At 45.3% G+C, this 21,984-nt stretch overlaps 2 protein-coding genes across 16 annotated transcripts in view; both read right to left on the bottom strand.

The window, feature by feature from the left end:
- The window catches only part of SLC37A3 (solute carrier family 37 member 3), a 398,944-nt gene that overhangs the window by 180,002 nt on the left and 196,958 nt on the right, over positions 1–21,984 (bottom strand). The gene's annotated exons all lie outside the window — the stretch shown is intronic.
- DENND2A (DENN domain containing 2A) overlaps positions 1–21,984 on the bottom strand; it is a 137,700-nt gene that overhangs the window by 47,637 nt on the left and 68,079 nt on the right. For 13 of the 15 annotated variants that reach the window (XR_014833611.1, XR_014833617.1, XR_014833613.1 and 10 more), the window contains 3 exons: positions 15,454–15,581; positions 13,329–13,450; positions 3,206–3,406 (listed from right to left, as the gene is read on the bottom strand). Coding sequence is in view for 7 of the 15 variants with exons in the window: in XM_085005257.1 (XP_084861383.1) it covers positions 3,206–3,406; positions 13,329–13,450; positions 15,454–15,581 (451 nt within the window). In the remaining 8 variants the exon portion in view is untranslated. The remainder of the gene's footprint in view (positions 1–3,205; positions 3,407–13,328; positions 13,451–15,453; positions 15,582–21,984) is intronic. The other 2 variants (XM_085005255.1, XM_085005256.1) reach the window with 1 other exon arrangement.

Raw genomic sequence — 21,984 nt, 5'->3', positions numbered from 1 at the left:
ATGGATAAAAACACAAAAGCAAGGGGTTTGGAGAACACACGCTTTAAGGCTCCGAAACATGGACATCATGAATGTGCCTGGCAGAGAAGTTTTGACTGTAAATCTGTATCTGTAAAGGATTCTGAGCATTTGGAAAGAAACATGGGGGAGTCTGGGGTTAACAGATGCAAACTCTTGCATGTGGAGTGGATAAGCAATGAGATCCTGCTGTACAGCACAGGGAACTATGTGTAGTCACTGGTGATAGAACACGATGGAGGATAGTGTGAGAAAAAGAGTGTGCACACACACACATATTTATATATGTATATGTACAGATGACTGGGTCACTTTGTTGTACAGCAGAAAACGACAGAACGTTGTAAATCAACTATAATAGAAAAAATAAAAATCTTGAGAAAAAAGAAAGAAACATTGTGCTCAAGAGTGGGGATAAGCCTAGGGTAAGATTAAGTAGCAAGTGACAGAACTGAGGACTCATGAGACTCCTAATAAACTGTAATTGGTTATTTGTTTCTGCTTTTTTTTTTTTTCTAGGGCCGCAATCCACGGCATATGGAGGTTCCCAGGCTAGGGGTCAAATTGGAGCTACAGCTGCCGGCCTAAACCACAGCCCCAGCAACACCAGATCCGAGATCTGAGCCATGTCTGCGCCCTACAGCATAGCTCATGGCAATGCCAAATCCTTAACTCACTGAGGCCAGGGATCGAACTAACAGCCTCATGGTTCCTAGTCGGATTCATTTCCGCTGCTCCATGACAGGAACTCCCAGTTATTTGTTTTCTTTTTAAACATTCTTGTGAAGAATTATGTACCTCACCTTTACGATTAAAGTTTTAAGAAGATTTTCCTATTGTCGTTGTGAAAATGACAGGTAAAACATGATAATTTTTCTCCAGGTTTGATTATATCTGTAAAAACCTGTTTGAAGAAGCCTTTGCATGCTACTTAAGTGGGAACAACTCACTTCAATTTCAAGCAATAAACTAAGAGGAAGCCAACTGCTGCCTGCAAATTAAATGCATCAGGTGGCAGAAATAGTTTTACCTTTCTCTTCACTTTTCCACTTTCATATAAAATATGCACACATATTCTTTTTCTCACTCTCGAAAATTCTTTAAAAATATTAAAACAGTATAAAGGCTTGGGTCGTGATGATTGTTGTACAACTATAAATGTAATAAAATTGAGTAATTAAAAAAAAAAACAGTATAAAGGTGGAAGTGATGGGTAAAAGCACAGGGGGAAGATAAAGGTTAAATGCTTATTAAGAGATCACAGAGTTAGGAGTTCCTGTCGTGGCTCAGTGGTTAACGAACCCAACTAGGACCCATGAGATCGAGGGTTCGATCCCTGGCTTCACTCAGTGGGTTAAGGATCCGGTGTTGCCGTGAGCTGTGGTATAAGTCGCAGACAAGGCTCAGATCTGGTATTGCTGTGGCTGTGGGCAGCACAGCACAGCAGCTGTAGCTCCGATTCGACCCTAGCCTGGGACCTTCCATATGCTGCGGGGGCGGCCCTAAGAAGACAAAAGAAAAAAAAAAAAAAAAAAGAGAGAGAGAGAGAGAGTCAAACTTAGAGTTGTATCAAAGCTCTTTTAATCCAACAGCTGATTCATCTGATTATTCCTGTTTAATTGCTAAAAGAAAAAAATGAGGCTGTATAGATGTTAACAGCCACTTCTAATTATACTATAGCTGTAGGTTTTGGACTTGACAGATACAGGAGAGCCTCACCAGAACAAGAAAAGGAGAGTTAAGGCAGGGGCTCAGGACCCTACACTTTGGGGTCCCCATGAGCAGCCATAATGGCAGCACAGGACAATGACTGAAAGAAAGCAGAAGGGAAACAGAGTGACTCTGCCAGGGGCGAAGGAGTCTGGGATCCACGTGCTAGTGGGAGCTCATTCAGCAAACATCCATTAATCAGTATGCAACCTGTACTGTGCCCTGGGTGGGTTGAGAGCAAAAGGGGAAGGAGGCCTGTCTCCTGCTCTGGCCCTTTCTCTGCAGCTCCATCAATAAAACAAAGCACTTTATCTTCTCCCTGTTTTTTTTTTTTTGCTTTTTAGGGCTACACCCAAGGCATATGGAAGTTGCCAGGCTGGGGTCAAATTGGAGCTACAGCTGCCAGTCTATGCCAAAGCCACAGCAATGCAGGATCTGAGGCTTGTCTGGCACCTACACCACAGCTCACGGCAATGCCAGATCCTTAACTAACTGAGCGAGGCCAGGGATCGAACCCGCATCCTCATGGATCCTGGCTGGGTTCATCAACCACTGAGCCATGCAAGGAACTCTTGCCAGTCTTTTCTTGACCACTTGATCTTAACTGCTCTTATCCTTCAGAATGCATTCATGATTGCCAAGATGACTTCATTTCACTTGAATAAGAATATTACGTGTGGGGGTGATATCATGGCTCAAAATACTGATTAACCAAACTGAGTCAGGAGGGTCTGGCTTGTAAAAACATCTCTTGACTTTCAGGTCATTGAGCTGCTTTGAGAAATCTGATGAAACCTATAGACAACCCATCGCCTTTCCCTTTATCCCCCCAAACTCAGCCATACAGTTTTACTCAACTTTATGGGTTTCTTCACCCACTAAAGCCCCTCTGGGGACTCTGAAACGAAGAGTTCCTGTAGAACAGCGGTGCTGAAGTGGCCAGTGAAGAATGACAGGCGCCCCAGGGGTAGGACTGAGCCACAGGAATGGTAAGTGACAGCAGACATGCTCCAAGCCACAGGACACATTGTGCCTGTGGGTCTGAAAAGAGCCTGGAAAGATGTATCCTTAACAAGTGCTCCCTCAAAGGGCAGGCTCTACCCCTGCAGTGAGAGGGGACCGAGTCTGAGTCAGAACATGATGGATGGAGCTCTAGTTTTTGAGACCATGAAGGAGGAAGAGGGGGCCTTTTGAGGCTGGGCATTGGTTGGAAATATGGATTAGGATCATAAGAGTGGTTCAGGTAGGGAGAGGGACTGCCAAGAGGAAGGCTATGGGACTGCAGTAATTATTATGACAGTGGCTGTTGTCATGGTAACTATCCCAGCCTGCTGGCTCCACCGTGTCTACCTGGCCTGTGGCAAAGCAGGCAGAAGAGGGCCCAGTGATCTGCTCTCTGCCCAGACTCCTCTGCTGCCCTCCTTTGCAGGGGAGGGGGGTGTGCACCTCCGAACAGGAGGCTTGATGTCAGCCTTACCTTGGGTATCTTTCTCTTCTTCCTGCCGTTCTGCGGGTCTCCGAGGTTAAAGAAAGTGTCATCGGGGCTGCTGGGGGTGGAGGGAGGGCTGACTCTGGAAGGGGACCCAGTTCCATCTCGACTCAGCTTCCTAGTGTCCAGGAGTTTGAAGTTCCTCCTCTCTGAATTTTGCCGGAAAAAAGCAGGTTTGGACAACGACTGCTGTGAGGGGAGAGGAAGAGAAAATAAATATAAAGGCACTAAGGGAGAGATAACTAAGAGAGTTGGTGCCAGTGATGGAGACCGCTGATAGGTTCCCAAGAGGATAGAGACAGATGTCCACCCCTCGAATGTGACTGTTCTGCCTGGAGACCTGTTGAGGACATGGGTGGGGCCTGGCACAAGATCGACACCCTTTCTAGGAATGTGGATGCCCAAGTTGGGCAGCAAGAAACAATGGCCTGCAGAAAACAACTGCCTGAATAGATTAACGACCTGCAAGGATTAACTGACCTGCAAGGATGAACTGCTCGCTGTCAAGGGACTCGATCCCCTACTCCTCCCTCGATCCTTCCCTCCTCCTTCTTCATTGATCCCGCCACAAGCTCCTCCAAGAACTCCAGCCACAGATTCCGGCCCCAGCATACGCCCAGCCTGTCCTCACAGTCAGGGCTGGTGCCATCTTGAGCTGAGCCTGTCTCCCTCTGATGCCTTCATAAATCTTTCTTGCTTTACCACCTTGGCCTTGCGCGTGCCTCCCTCGGCAAACCTGACAGCCGCAAGATCAAGAAAGGAAGCCAGTCCAGGTTCCCAAGGATACAGTGAATTTGTCTATGCTAATAAGTGCTCAATAAACACTTATTGTCCAATAATGGAAAATGAGCAGAATAAAGAATGCAAATCTAATCCAGTCTCTCTTTTTTGACAAGTGGGGATTTGCTCAATCCCTTACCTTTACAAATGAGATTTTCTGACACAAGGTACTGGGAGTCACAAGACCTAAGCTTAGCTTTGTCCCTGCTGCTGATGAACTGAATGCCTCTTATACAAGGAATTTCACTTCTCTGGGTTTCAGTATCTTATCTCTAAAAATGAGCTGCATTAATGTCAAAAGGCAAACAAAAACCCAATTTAAAAAATCTGTAACTTGGAGTGCCTGATGTGGCACAGAGGAAACGAATCTAACTAGGAACCATGAGGGTTCCATCCCTGGCCTCTCTCAGTGGGTTAAGTAACCGGCATTGCTGTGAGCTGTGGTGTGGTTTGCAGACACAGCTCGGATCTGGTGTTGCTGGGGCTGTGGTGTAGGCCGGCAGCTATAGCTCTGATTGGACCCCTGGCCTGGGAACTTTCATATGCCTTGAGTGTGGCCCTAAAAAGGGGAAAAAAAAAAAAAAGAAAAAAGAAAGAAAAAAAAATGCCTTAATAAATCTTTCTTGAACCCATTTGTCTAATATACACTGCAAATTAATCGGAAGAAAACTAACAACCCCAAAGAAAAACAATCAAAAGACAAAAATTGAAAGTTTATAGAAAAGGAAATATAAGGATTTTCAGATAAAGATTTTTAGTTTCCTATTATTTTGGATGAGCTCTCTACATAGAACAGATATGAACTATTTGTGAGTTTTGCTAAAGTGTGTTTTTCCTGTGTGATTGTATTTTTATTTTGGTTATGTGAAATTTTTTGCATGGCATTTTTATGTATGAAAATCTGTTCATCCTTTGTGATTAATTAATCTCTTCTATTTAGATAATCAATATATTTTTGAAGTTTACTATATACTTATTTCCATTTTTATTTTCTCAGTTTATTTTGAACATATATTATTCATTAGTCCATCAGTAATTTACTTTAGTGTATGTTAGTCTCAGTTGATTTTCCCCCTAAGCTAACATTCCTATTCCATTTAATAAATGAGCTTTATCAATTTACAAGGCCGCATTTATCATATCTTAAATTCCCATAGAAGTTATATTTTGTTCCACTGGCTTCTCCTTTTTTTTTTTTTTTTCGGTCTTTTTGTCTTTTCTAGGCCTCACCTGAGGCATAAGGAGGTTCCAGGCTAGGGGTCTAATAGGAGCTGTAACTGCCCGCCTACGCCAGAGCCATAGCAACACGGGATCCAAGCCGCGTCTGCAACCTACACCATGCTCACGGCAACACTGGATCCTTAACCCACTGAGTGAGGCCAGGGATCGAACCCACAATCTCATGGTTCCTAGTCAGACTCATTTCTGCTGCGCCACAATGGGAACTCTGGCTTCTCCATTGTTCTTTACTTCTATACAGTACATAATAATAACCCCAGACTTGCTCTTTTTAAAGATCTCCAGGCATAAAGACTCCTACTCTTCTTAAGTGGCCTGCTTCTATGACTTATTCTGGATCCACGGGGAGGAACCCAACTGCTTAGCACTGCGAGCCCTGAGGAGAGGAAGAGGCTGGCCTGGTGTACTCATTATGAGGCTCTTAATTAAACTAGCACAGGAAGGAATAACAACAGGCCTTCTTAAAGACCAAACTCCATCTGCAATGACATCCAAGGAAATGGTCCCAATTCTTTCACTGCATTGGAATTTCTTATCGAATTGTTGGCAAAAAGCAGTTCTCTGTTTCATTTTTTGTTTTCGTTTTTTGCCTTTTTAGGGCTATACCCGAGGCACATGGACGTTCCCAGGCTCAAATCGGAGCTGTAGCCGCTGGCTTACACCACAGCCAGAGCAATACCAGATCCCAGCCTCATCTGCAACCTACACCACAGCTCAGGGCAACGCCAGATCCTTAACCACTAAGTGAGACCAGGGATCGGATCTGCGTCCTCATGGATGTTAGTCAGACTGGTTTCCGCTGAGCCACGACGGGGACTCAGGCAGTTCTGTTTTGATTAGTGATTTAGATTGTGACAGTATTTGCTCAAAGAAAGTTTGATACTATGCAAGGAGCTGAGAAGTAAGAAAACAGAAAGGAATCAAAATGAGGCACATAACCTTCTAAAGGGTTGTGTGTGGGCTGCATCTCCAGTGGTCACACTTTTGGAGAAGGGGGTATGTCCTGGAGCACCCAAAATAAGCCACCCGATGTCCAGAGAGCTTTCCTGAGGGGGTGGAATTTCATTAGCTTCCTGATAAAAAGGCTTAGTGGGCTGCTGGGGACAGCATTATCAAATACATAGCACAATCTGAGAACAGGCACAGAGATGACAGAGAGCAAGTAAAACCGAACAGGGTCGTCAGGGCTGAGGGTGAATGCAGTGAAACAGAGGATAGATGGTACAACAGTGAAGACAGAACTGTCTGTAGAAGGATTTGGAAAGTATGGGGATGAAGCTGGCAGGGATCAACAAGCTTTTTCTAAAAGGCCAGAGAGGGGAGTTCCCGTTGTCGTGGCGCAGCAGAAACGAATCCGACTAGGAACTATGAGGTTGCGGGTTTGATCCCTGCCCTCGCTCAGTGGGTTAAGGATCCAGCGTTGTCGTGAGCCGTGGTGTAGGTCGCAGATGCGGGTCTGGCATTGCTGTGGCTCTGGTGTAGGTTGGCGGCTACAGCTCCGATTAGACCCCTAGCCTGGGAACCTCCATATGCCACAGGTGCGGCCCTAAAAAGACAAAAAAAAAAAAAAAAAAAAAAAAAAGGCCAGAGAGTATTCCTGGCAGGTGTGTGAAACAGTGGCATGGAGGAAGTCCAACTGACACTCGACCTCTGACAAATGACACTGGGAGTCGGGGGTCGTCATAATGCTACATGAGATGTTCTGGCTTTACAGAAGGACACACCATTATTGCAGTCCATTTATAAGCTAGGCTTCCCCTGATAGATGAAAACTACAAAAATTAAAACAGGTCCCATAATTTCATTCCTGGTCTTACTTGACATGGCCTTTAAGGTCTCAGGGAAGAGGCTTGTTTGACACAGTTTACCTGATTCATGGCTGAAGCTTCAGAATGGAAAACAGGAGGTCTTTGTTTTGCTTGTTTATAGATGTCTTTGCATTGTGTATGTATTGCCAAAATAAATTCACAATAGAGCAAAAAATAAATAAATAAATAGTAAATAAACAAATAAAGGCCAGAGAGTAAATATTTTAAGTTTTGTGGGCCACACTGTCTCTATCACAACTATTCAACCCTGCCACTGTAGTGCAAAAGCAGCTACAGACAACAGGTAAGCAAATGGGCTGGGCTGTGTTCCAATAAAACTTTATTTAAAAATCAGGCAGCTAAGATTGACAGAACACTGTAAACCAGCTATAACCATAAAAATAAAAATCATATTGAAAATAATCAGGCAACTGGCAGCAGTCTGTGAAATCTGAACCACAGTAATAAAAGGAAAGTCATTACAGGCCCCTAGGGATGATTGTGTCAAACTATGGTTCACGCAAGATCCCAGCTTTTGATGAGAGAGCCTCACACCAACATGCCCTGATGATAACATGCCCAATCTACGGTGTCTTTAGGGAGTGATGTCTATGGAGGAGCCTAGCTCTGCTGCAGAGGCACGGTCTCCATAATCGTATGAATATTTGATTCACAATGGACTTTGCCAAAGACCTGTAGTGTTCAAAAGGGAAAAGCATGGGGGGAAAAGCACTGGGAGTGTGGGATGGAAATCCTATAAAACTGGACTGTGATGATCATTGTACAACTATACATGTAATAAATACATTGAGTAATAAAATTTTTAAAAATTAAAACAAAACAAAACAGAACAACAAAAGGGAAAAGAACCCTGTGCTAAAACCTCTTGAGTTATTTCAGGAGCAACAAAATTTCTAGGTCCATCCGTGTTGCTAAAAATGCTGTTATTTCGTTCCTTTTAACGGCTGAGTAATATTCTCCATTGTGTATATGTGTATATGTACCACATCTTCAGCCCACACCACAGCCACAGCAATGTGGGATCCAAGCTGTGTCTGGCCTACACCACAGCTCATGGCAATGCCGGATCCCCGACCCACTGAGAGAGGCTAGAGATCCAACCTGCATCCTCAGAGATACTAGACGGATTCATTTCTGCTGTGCCACAACAGGAATTCCTATTTTTTTTATTATACCTTTTGGTATTTAAAAATAATTTTTTTTCTTTTTTGGTAGCATATGTAGTTGCTAGACCAAGGATCAGATAGATCCAAGACGACCTAGTCCACAGCTTTGGCAACTGGATCCTTTTTTTTTTTTTGTCTTTTTGCCTTTTCTAGGGCTGCTCCCGAAGCATATGGAAGTTCCCAGGCTAGGGGTCTAATCGGAGCTGTAGCTGCCAGCCTATACCAGAGCCACAGCAACGAGGGATCCAAGCCACATCTGTGACCTACACCACAGCTCACGGCAACACCGGATCCTTAACCCACTGAGCAAGGGCAGGGATCGAACCCGCAACCTCATTGTTCCTAGTCGGATTTGTTAACCACTATGCCACTACGGGAACTCCGGCAACTGGATCCTTAACCCACTGTGCTGGGCTGTGGACCAAAACTGCATCTAGGGCCCCAGAGATGCTGCCGATCCATTGTGCCACAGTGGGAACTCCTTAAAAAGAATTTTACAATGAGAATGCTCTGTTTTTAGAAAATTAAGTTGGAGTTCCCATTGTGGTGCAGTGGGTTAAGAATCCAACTGCACTGGCTCAGGTCACTGAGGAGGAGTGGGTTCGATCCTTGGCCTGGGAACTTCCAATGCCACAGGTGTGGTGGCCATTAAAAAAAAAGAAAAGGGGAGTTCCCTTTGTGGCTCAGCAGTTAACAAACCCGACTAGGATCAATGAGGATTCGGGTTTGATCCATGGCCTTGCTCAGTGGGTTAAGGATCTGGTGTTGTCGTGAGTTGTGGTATAGATTGCAGATGCGGATTGGATCTGGCATTGCTGGATCTGGCTGTGGTTGCAGGCCGGTTGTTGTAGTTCTGATTGGACCCCTAGCCTGGGAACTTCCATATGCCGAAGGTGCAGCCCTAAAAAGCAAAAAATAAAAAATAAAAATAAAAGAGAGAGAGAGAGAAAAGGAAAGAAGGTTATTTTTGAAAAGAATACATATTGAAGGAGTTCGCGCACAGTCGTGGCGCGGTGGTTAACGAATCCGACTAGGAACCATGAGGCTGCGGGTTCAGTCCCTGCCCTTGCTCAGTGGGTTAACGATCCAGCACTGCCGTGAGCTGTGGTGTAGGTCACAGATGTGGCTTGGATCCCGCATTGCTGTGGCTCTGGTATAGGCTGGCAGCTACAGCTCCGATTAGACCCCTAGCCTGGGAACCTCCATATGCCGCGAGAGCTTGCCCAAGAAATGGCAAAAAGACAGAAAAAAAAAAAAAGAATACATATTGAAAAGCATAATTCTATTTAGCAAATACTCATAAATAGTAGTTATGTTGCAGGCACTAGTCGAAGTGGCTTACAAGAATTAATCTGATTAATCTCCATAAGACCCCTAAGAGGAACGTACTAGTATCTTTTCTATTCTACCAATTAAAAAGAAAAACCTGGAGTTCCTGTCGAGGCTCAGTGGTTAACAAACCCGACTAGTATCCATGAGGATGCAGGTTCGATTCCTGGGCTTGCTCAGCGGGTTAAGGATCTGGCGTTGCCATGCGCTGCCGTGTAGGTCGTAGACACGGCTCGGATCACTTATTGCTGTGGCTGTGGCATAGGCTGGCAGCTACGGCTCCAAATCGACCCATAGCATGGGAACCTATATATGCCTCGGGTTTGGCCTTAAAAATCAAAACAAAAAGGAAAGAAAGAAAGAAAGAAAGAAAGAAAGAAAGAAAGAAAGAAAGAAAGACGGACGGAAGGAAGGAAGGAAAGAAGGAAGGAAGGAAGGAAGGAAGGAAGGAAAGAAAGAAAGAAAGACAGACAGACAGACAGAAAGACAGACAGAAAGAAAGACAGAAAGGAAGACAGAAAGGAAGGAAGGAAGGAAGGAAAAAAGAAAGAAAGAAAGAAAGAAAGAAAGAAAGAAAGAAAGAAAGAAAGAAAGAAAGAAAGAAAGAAAGAAAGAAAGAAAGAAAGAAAGAAAAGTAAGCGGCCCCTTTATGGGCACTTGCATTGCATATTTGTAAGGATCAGCATGTGCCCCTCAGCTGCTTGTCTGCTCCTTTCTGAGGAAAATCTCCTAGTTGCCCATTACTTCTCTATTGGGACTAGGCGCGATCTAATTAAATAAAAATCCCCAAAGACGTCTTTGGGCCTTTCTGTGGCTGGGAGAGGAGGTTGTCACGGAAAAAGCTGCTTCTCCACTTCTAAGTCCCAGATGTAGCCCAGATGCGGCAGATGCTCCATGAATACTGATGAGCTAAATGGAAGAGGTGGAAAAGTCTGCGCTGTCCCCAGAACGGGGACACAAAGCAGACACCCACACATGGGAGAGCAGAGGAGCAAGCATGGACACAGAGTCTTGCCGAGGACTTGCAAAGCCCCAAAGAGCCTGCCAGGATCATTGGCAATCAGACACAGGCACAGGGTTCTCTTACTGCAGGACAGTGCCTCTGGACTTCAAGTTCTCACTGACATGATCCCCTACTGTATTTCACTGCTCTGAGGACAGGGGACCTAGGCCCTCTGAAGCCTGGCAGGAAGCGAGAGAGAAGAGCCGCTAAGCCTTTAGTTTCTGGTGCTGGGGAGGAGAAGCAGCCCTCCGTGCAGAGCTGCTCTGGGCGGACGTTTTCTGCTATTCCTAGGAGGCCCTGCAGGTCACTCCCCATATGAGGCAGGGGGGAGCTGAGCGGGACGCCAAGAGGGCAGACTGGGTGTGACAGGCCTCCTTCTCAGCCAGGCTTATCCACCAAGGGACATGAAGGATTCCCTAAATGTTGAAAACATCCACATTCCAAAGAAAATGCAAACAAGACACTTCAAAGGCGAGTAGAAACTGCCAATTATCGGTTATCATGATTATTCATGATGATGCCCTTTTCCATAGGAGGAGAAAACAGCAGTTAATTGGTTTTGGCAAATATTGTAGCAAACGATTTGGGTCCATAAGATCCATCCTTCATGAAGGTTTTACCTTCTTTTTTCTTTTTTTTTTTCTTCTGTCTTTTTAGGGCTGCACTCACGCCAGATGGAGGTTCCCAGGCTAGGGGTTGAATTGGAACTGCAACTGCCAGCCTACGCCACAGCCACAGTAACTCCGGCTCCAGAGCCGCATCTGTGACCTACACTTCAGCTCATGGCAATGCTGGATCCTTGACTCACTGAGTGAGGCCAGGGATGGAACCCAAGTCCTCACAGATGCTCGTCAGATTCATTAACCGCTAAGCCACGATGGGAACTCCCATGAAGGTTCCACCTTCTGCTCACTTGAGGAAGATTCTCCTGATGACCACCAGGCCACCTGCCCGCCTGCAAATGCTGATGCCGCCCGCCAGCAACTGCTGTCCTTGAGTGGAGCCCAGAGAGGAAGACGACTTCTTTTTCTAGGCTGGAAACCGATCCTTTCGACGGATTTAAACTGACACTTGCAGCCTGGATTTGGTCTTCCTTTATTTAATTTCTTCAACAAATAAACCTTCGTATAACAACTACTCATGGGAGACACAAACAGACGGAATGTATAGTTTCTGACCTTGAGGAATGTGTGATCCGGTTGGGGAAATGTTTTTAAGATACAGTACATTATTTAAATCAGAATTCAAACCATCAAAGAGATGTTGGAAGGCAGTAAATACAATTTGGTGTGAAAGGAAGGCCGAGCCCACTGAGTGTTACAGGCAAGCAGACGGGAAGAAGTCCCAGTGGCCAGGATGGCCTGGAAGCCTCCTGAAGGAGGCATGCATGAGTGGGCTTAGAGGAGGCTAACGGAGAGGTTCAGGCAAGAGCCAAAGGCCGAGGTAGAAATGACCTAGCACAGGGACAGGTGAATTACGGCCTGTGGGCCATGTCTGGTCCACGATTTGTTTTTGTACAGCCTGTGAGCCAAGAAGTTTCACTTGCAAATGGTTTAAAAAAAAAAACAAAAAAACTTCATGATACATGAAAATTACATAAAATCCAATTCTGGTGACCATAAATAAAGTTTTATTGCAATAGCCTCACTTAGTGGTTTGCATACAGCTTGTGGCTGCTCTGCACTACAATGGCAGTGCTGAGGAGTCACAACAGAGACCATATGTTTACTCTCTGGGTCTTTAGAGAAGAGGTTTGCTGATCCTGGGGCTGTGACATCAGAGGGGCAGTTTAGCAGGCTTTGGCTGGAGAGAAGACTCTGTACACAGGAACTGTGGGAAATGGGTACCCAGGGATCAGTTCTGAAGTTTAATGCTATGCTAGGGAATATGAATTCAGTTCCGCAGTCAGTGGGTTGAAATCATCTGTATGCACATAGCACAGAACTGTAAAAGGTTCAAAAAAGGTATTCTGTAAAAATATCGATCTTCCTCCCCGACCTGTAGATACTCAGACACCTCTACAGAGATGCCCGCTTATCCATTCTTAGGTACTCTTACAGAGCTATCCTAGTAAATTCACAAACATGTGTTGAGTTCACACGTTTTTTTTTTTTTTTCCATTCTAAGACCCACCACTGGTGGCATTCTATGAAAATACGGTTTCTGCACCATGCCTTTAAGTCTTCTTCTTCTTCTTTTTTTTTTTTTTTTTTTTTTTTTTTGTCTTTTTAGGGACGCACTTGCGGCATATGGAAGTTCCCAGGCTAGGGGTTGAATCAGAGCTGTAGCTGCCAGCCTACACCACAGCCACTGCAACGCAGGATCCGAGCCGCATCTGCAGCCTGCATCACAGTTCATGGCAACACCGGATCCTTCACCCACTGAGTGAGGCCAGAGATTGAACTCATGTTATCCTCATGGACACCAGTCGGGTTCATTACTGCTGAGCCACAGCAGGAACTTCCCAGTCTTCTATTACAGTTTGTTTTATATCAGGACATTCTCTTTATGGCCAGGTAACATGGATATACTATCTGACTTACTCAGCTGGGGAGAATTCTGACCCAGTGGCTAAAACGATTCTTTGCGAAGCCTTTCTGAGTTCCAGGAGAACTAGAGGCAGGAAGAGCAAGCAGGCTGCTGATGCATACATCCAGGAACCTGGCAGCGAGGGTGCCCTGGCATTTCAGTGTACCCAGAACTTCTGTTCAAGGCCATGGTGCTGGGAAGCCCTCTCCCCCCACCGCTCCTCTGGGGGCCCATACCTTGGCTGGTGTGTCAGGGATGGAAGAGGTGGGAGAACTTGGAAAGTTCAGGACACACTTCTTTCCGAGGCATCGGCCATGTAACTCAACATCCTCATAGGGGTTTTCCTTCATTGGTGGATCTGTGGTCAAAGGCAGTGCGTCAGAAACCGGGAACACACAGGGCGTTCTTACCAGATCTCTATGCAACACCTTGGCCTCTCCTGGTGAGGATGTCTGTGGTCTTGGTATCCATTTAGCTCCCTTCTGCTAACAGGTCTTGATTTTCACTGGGGCAACTCTTCGTCTCCCCATTCTTAGACATGTGAAATTAACTCCTCTCCCAGTTTCAGGGCCTAAGCCAAGCTGGGGATCCTGAATTCCTGCCTCAGTGACCAGTACCAGGACTGGCTCATAGTCCAAGCCTAAGCCAGTCATGGCATGGCATTCTTGGGCTCTGACAGTGAACAAGGGACCGAAACCAGTCAAATCAGAGTGAACTTTAGGAATTTTTTAAAAATTTTGGGGGTCTTTTTAGGGCCTCACCCGCGGCATATGGAAGTTCCCAGGCTAGGGGTCAAATCGGAGCTGCACCTACTGGCCTACACCACAGCCACAAGCAATACTGGATCTAAGCCACATCTGCGACCTACACCACAGCTCATTGGCAATGCTGGCTCTTTAACCCACTGAGTGGGGCCAGGGATCAAACCCACTTCTTTATGGATACTAGCTGGGTTCATTACCACTGAGCCACAATGGGAACTCTAACCTTAGGATTTGTGCTGGGACTTTCAGGACACAGGCTCCCCTTTCTCACTGCAAGGCATGGATTCCAGGGAGCTGATGGCAGCCATTGTGGGCATCATGGGAAACCTGCTGAGAATGGAGCTAAGCTGAGAGGTAAGAAACGAGATGGGAAAAGCCAGTTCTGGTCACTTGAGCCAACAATCTCCCTTCGTTGTTTCAGCTGGGTTTTCTGTTCCTTGTAACTGAAAGCGTCCCTGTCAGGTATGCAGTGCCAAGAGAAGTCCAGGTCTCATCCCCACTTTGGATTCAGGAAGCCTACTGCTTCTACTGCTTTAGCAGGAATCCATCTCCAGCAGCTTGGGCACAGCAATTCAAATAGCTTAGCTCAGTATATGCCCTTCCTCAGGGCTCAGGCTTCCTTCTGCCATGGAGTTTTTTCTAGTGTTGATGGCTGCATGCACTATGTATGTGTATACCTGCCCAAGGTGGCCCCTGCATAGGGACACATACGGGTTTCTCCCTCTTACCAGCTCATTTCTTCCCCACCCCCACCCCCACCCCCGACATGGGGACATGGTCTGAGTTCACACCTCGCTGAAACTGTCAGGCCCCCTGAAGATCATTTAACTCACCATTTTTTTTTTCTTTTCTTTTCTTTTCAGAGCTGTACCTGCAGCATATGGAAGTTCCCAGGCTAGGGGTCGAATTGGAGCTGTAGCCACCAGCCTACACCACAGCTGCAGCAATGGTGGATCCTTAACGCACTGAGTGGGGCCAGGGATTGAACCTGCATCCTCATGGATACTAATTGGGTTCGTTACCATTGAGCCGCAGTGGGAATGCCTTAATGCATCAAATGTAAATATACACAAACTGAGGGTGAATCTGAGTCCCATTTTGGAATTAGAGAATTCTCAGAGCAAAGCCAAAGTTACTTTTTCATTTGTTTGTCTTTTTGCCTTTTCTAGGGCCACTCCCCTGGCATATGGAGGTTCTCAGGCTAGGGGTTAAATCAGAACTATAGCCACTGGCCTACACCACAGCCACAGCAACACAGGATCTGAGCAGTGTCTGTGACCTACACCACAGCTCCCGGCAACACAGGATCCCTAACCCACTGAGTGAGGCCAGGGATCGAATCCACCTCCTCATGGATGCTAATCGGGGTCCTTAACCCCTGAGCCATGACAGGAACTCCCTCCAGCCCATTTTCTCTCACATATTTCATCATGGGTCCCTCTTTCATCCACCTAACTGCTCTCTCATGATCTGTGTACCTATATGTGTACGTGTGTGTGTGTGTGTGTGTGTGTGTGTGTTACAAGCAGCCAGCTCCATTTCCTCCCTCCCCTTTCGCACAGACTCACACCCGTACACAGACATTTTGGCCTCTTACCTAGAATGTCTTCATAGACGTTCTCCTCCGATAAAGTGCGTGTGAGCCCCAGCTTAGTCTGTGCGTACCAGTCCACCATGCTGTTCTCACAGGAAGACTGCAGTAAGTCTTCAAACTCATAGGACTTTCTGGGGTGTACAAGGTGGGAAGAAAAAAAACCCAAAAACTCAAATCAAATTAGGCTGGTGCAGAGAATATATAATAAAGAATATCTTTTCTCGAAAAATTCTCATACTTGAAAGCAATTCTTTTGTAAGAAGGTATAAAAATCCTCAAACATGATATGTGGCTTCTCTTTGGGAGAAATTTTCTGCTACGATGCTGACGAAAGACAGTAAAGTATACCTCTAAAATGCAGTTCTGGAGCTCCCGTCGTGGCGCAGGAGAAACAAATCCAACTAGGAACCATGAGGTTGCGGGTTCAATCCCTGGCCTCGCTCAGTGGGTTAAAGATCCAGTGTTGCTGGGAGCTGTGGTGTAGGTCGCAGACACAGCTCTGGTCTGGCTTTGCTGTGGCTGTGGCGTAGGCCAGCGGCTACAGCTCCAATTGGACCCCTAGCCTGGGAACCTCCATATGTCGCGGGTGCAGCCCTAAAAAGACGAAAATAAATAAAATAAAATGCAGTCCCGACTTGATAAACAAACATACACAGAGAAGATAAAATGAAGGGAAGGAAGTGAAATAACACAGCTGCTACCTCAGGACTGAGGGGTGACTGGTGGCTTCTTTTCACTTTACTTTTTTTTTTTTTTTTGTCTTTTTGTCTTTTTGCCATTTCTTGGGCCGCTCCCGCGGCATATGGAGGTTCCCAGGCTAGGGGTCTAATCGGAGCTGTAGCCACCGGCCTATGCCAGAGCCACAGCAACTCGGGATCCGAGCCGCATCTGCAACCTACACCACAGCTCATGGCAACGCCAGATCGTTAACCCACTGAGCAAGGCCAGGGATCAAACCCGCAACCTCATGGTTCCTAGTCGGATTCGTTAACCACTGCGCCACGAGGGGAACTCCTACTTTTCTGAACTTTTCAAATGTTTTAGTGTTTATAGAGCACACAAGAATAACCAGAAAGGAGCAGTGATGGCCAGTTCAGAGCAGACGAGGGGCCTGTGCATCTCTCCCTTTCTCTCGCCCGAGTGGTTATTATCAGAAACCCATGGAGTTCCCATCGTGGCTCAGTAGTAACGAACCCAACCAGTATCCATGAGGACATGGGTTCGATCCCTGGCCTTGATCAGTGGATTAAGGATCCAGTGTTGCCATCAACTGTGGTGTAGGTTGCAGATGTGGCTCAGATCCTGCATTGCTGTGGCTGTGGTGTAGGCCAGTAGCTGCAGCTCTGATTTGACCCTTACCCTGGGAACCTACATATGTAGCAGGTGCGGCCCTAAAAAGCCCCCCCCAAAAAAAAAGAAAAAGAAAAAAAGAAAAAGAAACCCAAAGGCCAGCTGAGACGCCCCAGCCTAGCCTGAGATCTGTGCCATGTGACTGGGCCTGGCTCGGGACCACACTGCCCCCAGCCTACCTCCACACAGTGTCCCTGTTTCTTTGGTACTGACTCCCGTGCGAAGTCCACTCCCTTCTACTCTATTCTCTCACACGCACAAAGAGCCACTCACCTTGAGTTTCTATGGTTTTTGTAACTTTACAGAACATCTGTGACATCATGAGGTGGGCCATATTATGAAACATACAAAACATCCCCCATCTCATAGGTTCACTCTCCCCTTTCGTCCTCTTTCTCCCTTTCCTTCTGCCAAGTAACCCACAATGTCCCCCTCTTGAAACAGAACAGCCCTGTCCACTCAGGCTCCCAAGACCCCCAAGCTGATTTATCAGGAGCTTAGGTGAACATGCAGTCCACCCAGGTTAAATAGGGCACACCCCTGAGCTGACTCCGCCCTGGCCCTTCGCTCCTCCTTGGTCAGGGTCCATCCAGATGGTCATAACCCCTGCAGCCCAGGAGGCCACCTCTTCACTTTCACTTTGTTCCCACGGGTCCAGCACAGTGCTCTGGGAATGCCAGCTGGCACACCTCTAGCTGGCACACCTCAGCTGACTGCTCAGAAACACGGAGTGTCCCTGTTTCCTCATCCATGGTTCCAATCTCTCCGGCTCTAGGGTCAAACGAATCCAGATACAGACTCTGAACTCTTCATCCACAAGTCTTCTCCCCTTGGATAAACTACCTGAACTGAAACTCAGTGTCCTGACTTGTAAAATGCTAATTACCTCATAGGACTGTCCAAAGAATAGAAAGGGGAATATTTATGAAGTCCTTAGCACCTAATAAGCACTCAACAACTGTTAGCTATTATTATTACTGTTGTGCTGCTATTAATTATTTGCATAGCCAAGGCTTTATATGAACATTTACTGTGTGGGAGGCACTGTACTCAGGGTTGGACAAATAAGGAGTGACTAAAACAGTGTCTTTGCCTCCAAGAGCTTAACATTCTGGGCAGGAAGACAGATGCTCAACCACTCACACACAAATGAAGAGAATTATAAACTGGGTTAAGTTCAATGACAAAAAACAGGTTGCAAGGCCATCAAGGAAGGCTCAGGTTAAGTTGGGAGATGCATCAGGGAGGCTGGGATTAGAAAGTCACTCACTGAAGCTGAGACTTGAAGGATAAAAAGACCTTAGCCCCGGGAAGAGTGTTCCAAAAAGAGGGAAGGGCATGTGCAACAGTCCTAAAGCTACAGAGAGCTTGGTACATTTCAGGAAATGGCCAACAGATGCTGGGTAAGGCTGGACTGCAAGGAACCGTGCGACTAGACAGCGGAACCAGGCAGAGGTCATGTGTCTGCTTTCCAAGCTTTGGAAATTTCTTGCATTTTAAATCTTTCTCTCTCCGCTAGCTTCTTTCTCCCTTTTGTTAAACCTGCATGGATTTCCACATTTGAAAAAAATCTTTCAAAACTACTAAGAGGTACCACCTCACACCTGTCAGAATGGCCATCACTTACAAGTCAACAAATAACAAATGCTGCAGAGGGGGTGGAGAAAAGGGAATCCTCCTACACTGTTGGTGGGAGTGTAAACTGGTACAACCATGATGAAAAACAGGATGGAGGGACCTCAGAAAACTATATGTAGAATTACCAGATGACCCAGCAATCCCACTCTTGGGCATATATCCAGAAAACACTTTCCTTGAAAAAGACACATGCACCCATATGTTCATTGGAGCACCATTCACCATAGCCAAGACATGGAAACAACCTAAATGTCCACAGACAGATGATTGGATTAAGAAGATGTGGTGAATATACACAATGGAATACTACCCAGCCAGAAAAAGGAACAAAATAATGTCATTTGTAGCAACATGGATGGAACTAGAGCCTCCCATACTAAGTGAAGTAAGTCAGAAAGACAAAGGCAAATACCATAGGATATCACTTCTATCTGGAATCTAATATACAGCACAAAGGAAACTTTCCACAGAAAAGAAAATCATGGACTTGGAGAACAGACTTGGGGTTGCCAAGGGGGAGGAGGAGGGAGTGGGATGGACTTGGAAGCTGGGTTAATAGATGCAAACTATTGCCTTTGGAGTGGATAAGCAATGAGATCCTGCTGTATAGCACTGGAAACTATATCTAGTCACTTGTGATGGAGCATGATGGAGGATAATGTGAGAAAAGGAATGGGTGCGTGCATGTGTGTGTATGTGACCAGCTCACTTTGCTGTACAGGAGAAAACTGACAGAACACTGTAAATCAACTATAACGGAAAAAATAAAAATCTTTATAAAAATAAAAATTAAAAATATAAGTTAAAAATAAATAAAATAAACCAATAAAGTGATACCAAAAAAAATCTTTATGTGAAGCAATGACTCTGTGGTTCTGCTATTTCTCACCTTCCTTCCCAACCTGTTTAAGCGGGGGAGGGAGGAGGTGGAGCAGAGGTTGTTCTCATAGTTTAACCACAGTTCACTGGTTTTTCTTTCCTTTTCCCTCTCAACCTGTCTGTGTGCGTCCCTTTTCTAAAACTCCTCCTAAAGGTCACCAGTGAGTTTCTGGTAAAATACCACCACTTTCTCGGTCCTTTTATTTCATGGCACTGCTTGGTTTTTACAGCGGAAGGCAGCAATGCTCAAAGTATGATCCATGGGCCAGGGCTTAAGGGTCAACTGCTTGTTATTGGTCCTTGATGAGTTAAGTATAGAAACTGAGAGCAAGCATTTAGAAACCTTTCAAGATGGGTGTTCCCACTGTGGCTCAGCAGTAACAGGCCTGACTAGTGACTGTGAGGACGAGGGTTCGATCCCTGGCCTCACTCAGTGGGTTAAGGATCCAGCATTGCCATGGGTTGTGGTGTAGGTCGAAGATGCGCCTCGGTTCTGGTGTTGGTGTGGCTGTGGTATTGGCTAGCAGCTACAGCTCTGGTTCTACCCCTAGCCTAGGAACTTTGATGTGACTTGGGTGTGGCCCTAACAACAACAACAAAAAGGACAGAAATTCTCCACGCAATTTATCAGGATGAACTTAAAAAAAAAAAACCCAAAAAACTATAAGGACCTACTGTATAGCACAGGGAATCTACTCAATACTCTGTAATAACCTAAACAAGAAAAGAATTTGACAAAAATGGATATATATGTATGTGTATAACTGATTCACTCAGCTGTACACCTGAAATTAGCACAACATTATAAATCAACTATACCCCAATAAAATTAAAAAAAATAAAACAAACTGAGGCTTGTACACTGATGATGTCTTTTTTCATTACATTCCAATGGTAATTTTTTTTTTAAATTAAAAGTACATTTGGCCTTTCCTTAAAAAAGACACATGCATCCGCGTGTTCACTGCAGCTCTATTCACAATAGCCAAGACATGGAAACAACCCAAATGTCCATCGATGGACAGCTGGATTAGGAAGATGTGGTATATATACACAATGGAATACTACTCAGCCATAAAAAAGAACAAAATAATGCCATTTGCAGCAACATGGATGCAACTAGAGACTCTCAAGCTGAGTGAAGTAAGTCAGAAAGAGAAAGACAAATACCATATGATATATCTGGAATCTAATATAAGGCTGCCTCACTTTACCTGTCCTGTCAAGACCACGTTTTTTCTGGCAGCTCTCCAGCTCTTCCTCTTTCTGGGCTATAAGTGCTTCTGATGGCTTTTCCTCTTTTGGCCCTAAACATTGATATCTGCATATCTGAATTCATCACCCTTACCTCCACCCCATCCCCACTCCTTCATGAACCTGAACTGAGAAGGGCTTCTAGGCTGCATCTCTGTGGCCCTAAGTCAGGCCACGAAGCTGAAACTACCCCTTGTGTCCCAGGGTGCTGACTTATGAATGCAAGCTCATGACCCAAAGGAGGGGATACTAATCCATGAGCTCCTTCTTTCTCCCCTTGGAATATCCAGTCAGGAGAGGAAAGATTAGATGGGGTCTGGGGTGGGAAGACGGACTAAGCTATTTTCTCTAGGACAGGAATGGGTCATGTTGTGAACCTCCCCAAACATCTCCCAGTCTGGCTGCCATTAGCCCAGGCTGGCATCAGCCAGGCAGTTGACGGGTCATGGGGTATGGCCCACGGCAGAGTGAAGTAACTGGCCTAGAGTAGGCCAGGAGACCTGGATTTACCCTGGAAAAACAACTAAGTGGAACATATATATCAATAATTACCTTAAATGTTAATGGACTAAATGCCCCAATCAAAAGACACAAACTTGGCTGAATGGATACAAAAACAAAACCCTTACATATGCTGTCTTCAAGAGACCCACATCAGTACTAGGGACACATACAAATTGAAAGTGAGAGGATGGAAGAAAATATTCCATGCAAATGGAAATCAAAAGAAAGCTGGAGTAGCAATACTCATACCACACAAATAGACCTTAAAATAAAGAATATTATAAGAAACAAAGAAGGACATTACATAATGATCAAAGGATTAATCAAAGAAGATATAACAACTGCAATTATGTATGTATCCAACATAGGATCACCTCAATATATAAGGCCACTACAGCTAACAACCTTAAATGGAGAAATTGACAATAACACAATAATAGCAGGGGATTTTATCACCCCACTTATAGCAATGGACAGATCATCCAGACAGAAAATCAACAAGGAAACACAGGCCTTAAGTGATGCATTAGACCAGATGAACTTAATAGATATTTATAGAATATTCTATCCAAAAGGAGCAGAATACACATTCTTCTCAATTGCACTGGAATATTCTCTAGGATAGATCACATTCTGAGCCACAGATCGAGTCTCAGTAAATTTAAGAAAATCGAAATGGTATTAAGCATCTTTTCTAAACACAATGCTATATAACTGGAAATCAACAACAAGAAAAAAACTGTAGGAGTTCCCATCATGGCTCAGTGGTTAACGAATCTGACTAAGAACCATGAGGTTGTGGGTTCAATCCCTAGTCTGCTCAGTGGGTTAAGGATCTGGCGTTGCCATGAGCTGTGGTGTAGGTCACAGATGCAGCTCAGATTCTGAGTTGCTCTGGCACAGGACGGC

This window comes from Sus scrofa, chromosome 18 (genome assembly GCF_054392235.1).
Source record: "Sus scrofa isolate SSC_HxYL_T2T_F1_AM1 chromosome 18, Sscrofa_HxYL_maternal_Yorkshire_Landrace_v2.0, whole genome shotgun sequence".
NCBI classification, from domain to species: Eukaryota; Metazoa; Chordata; class Mammalia; order Artiodactyla; family Suidae; genus Sus; species Sus scrofa.
The sequence above is the reverse complement of the archived record's forward strand: the minus strand, read 5'-3'. Positions and strand labels throughout refer to the sequence as shown.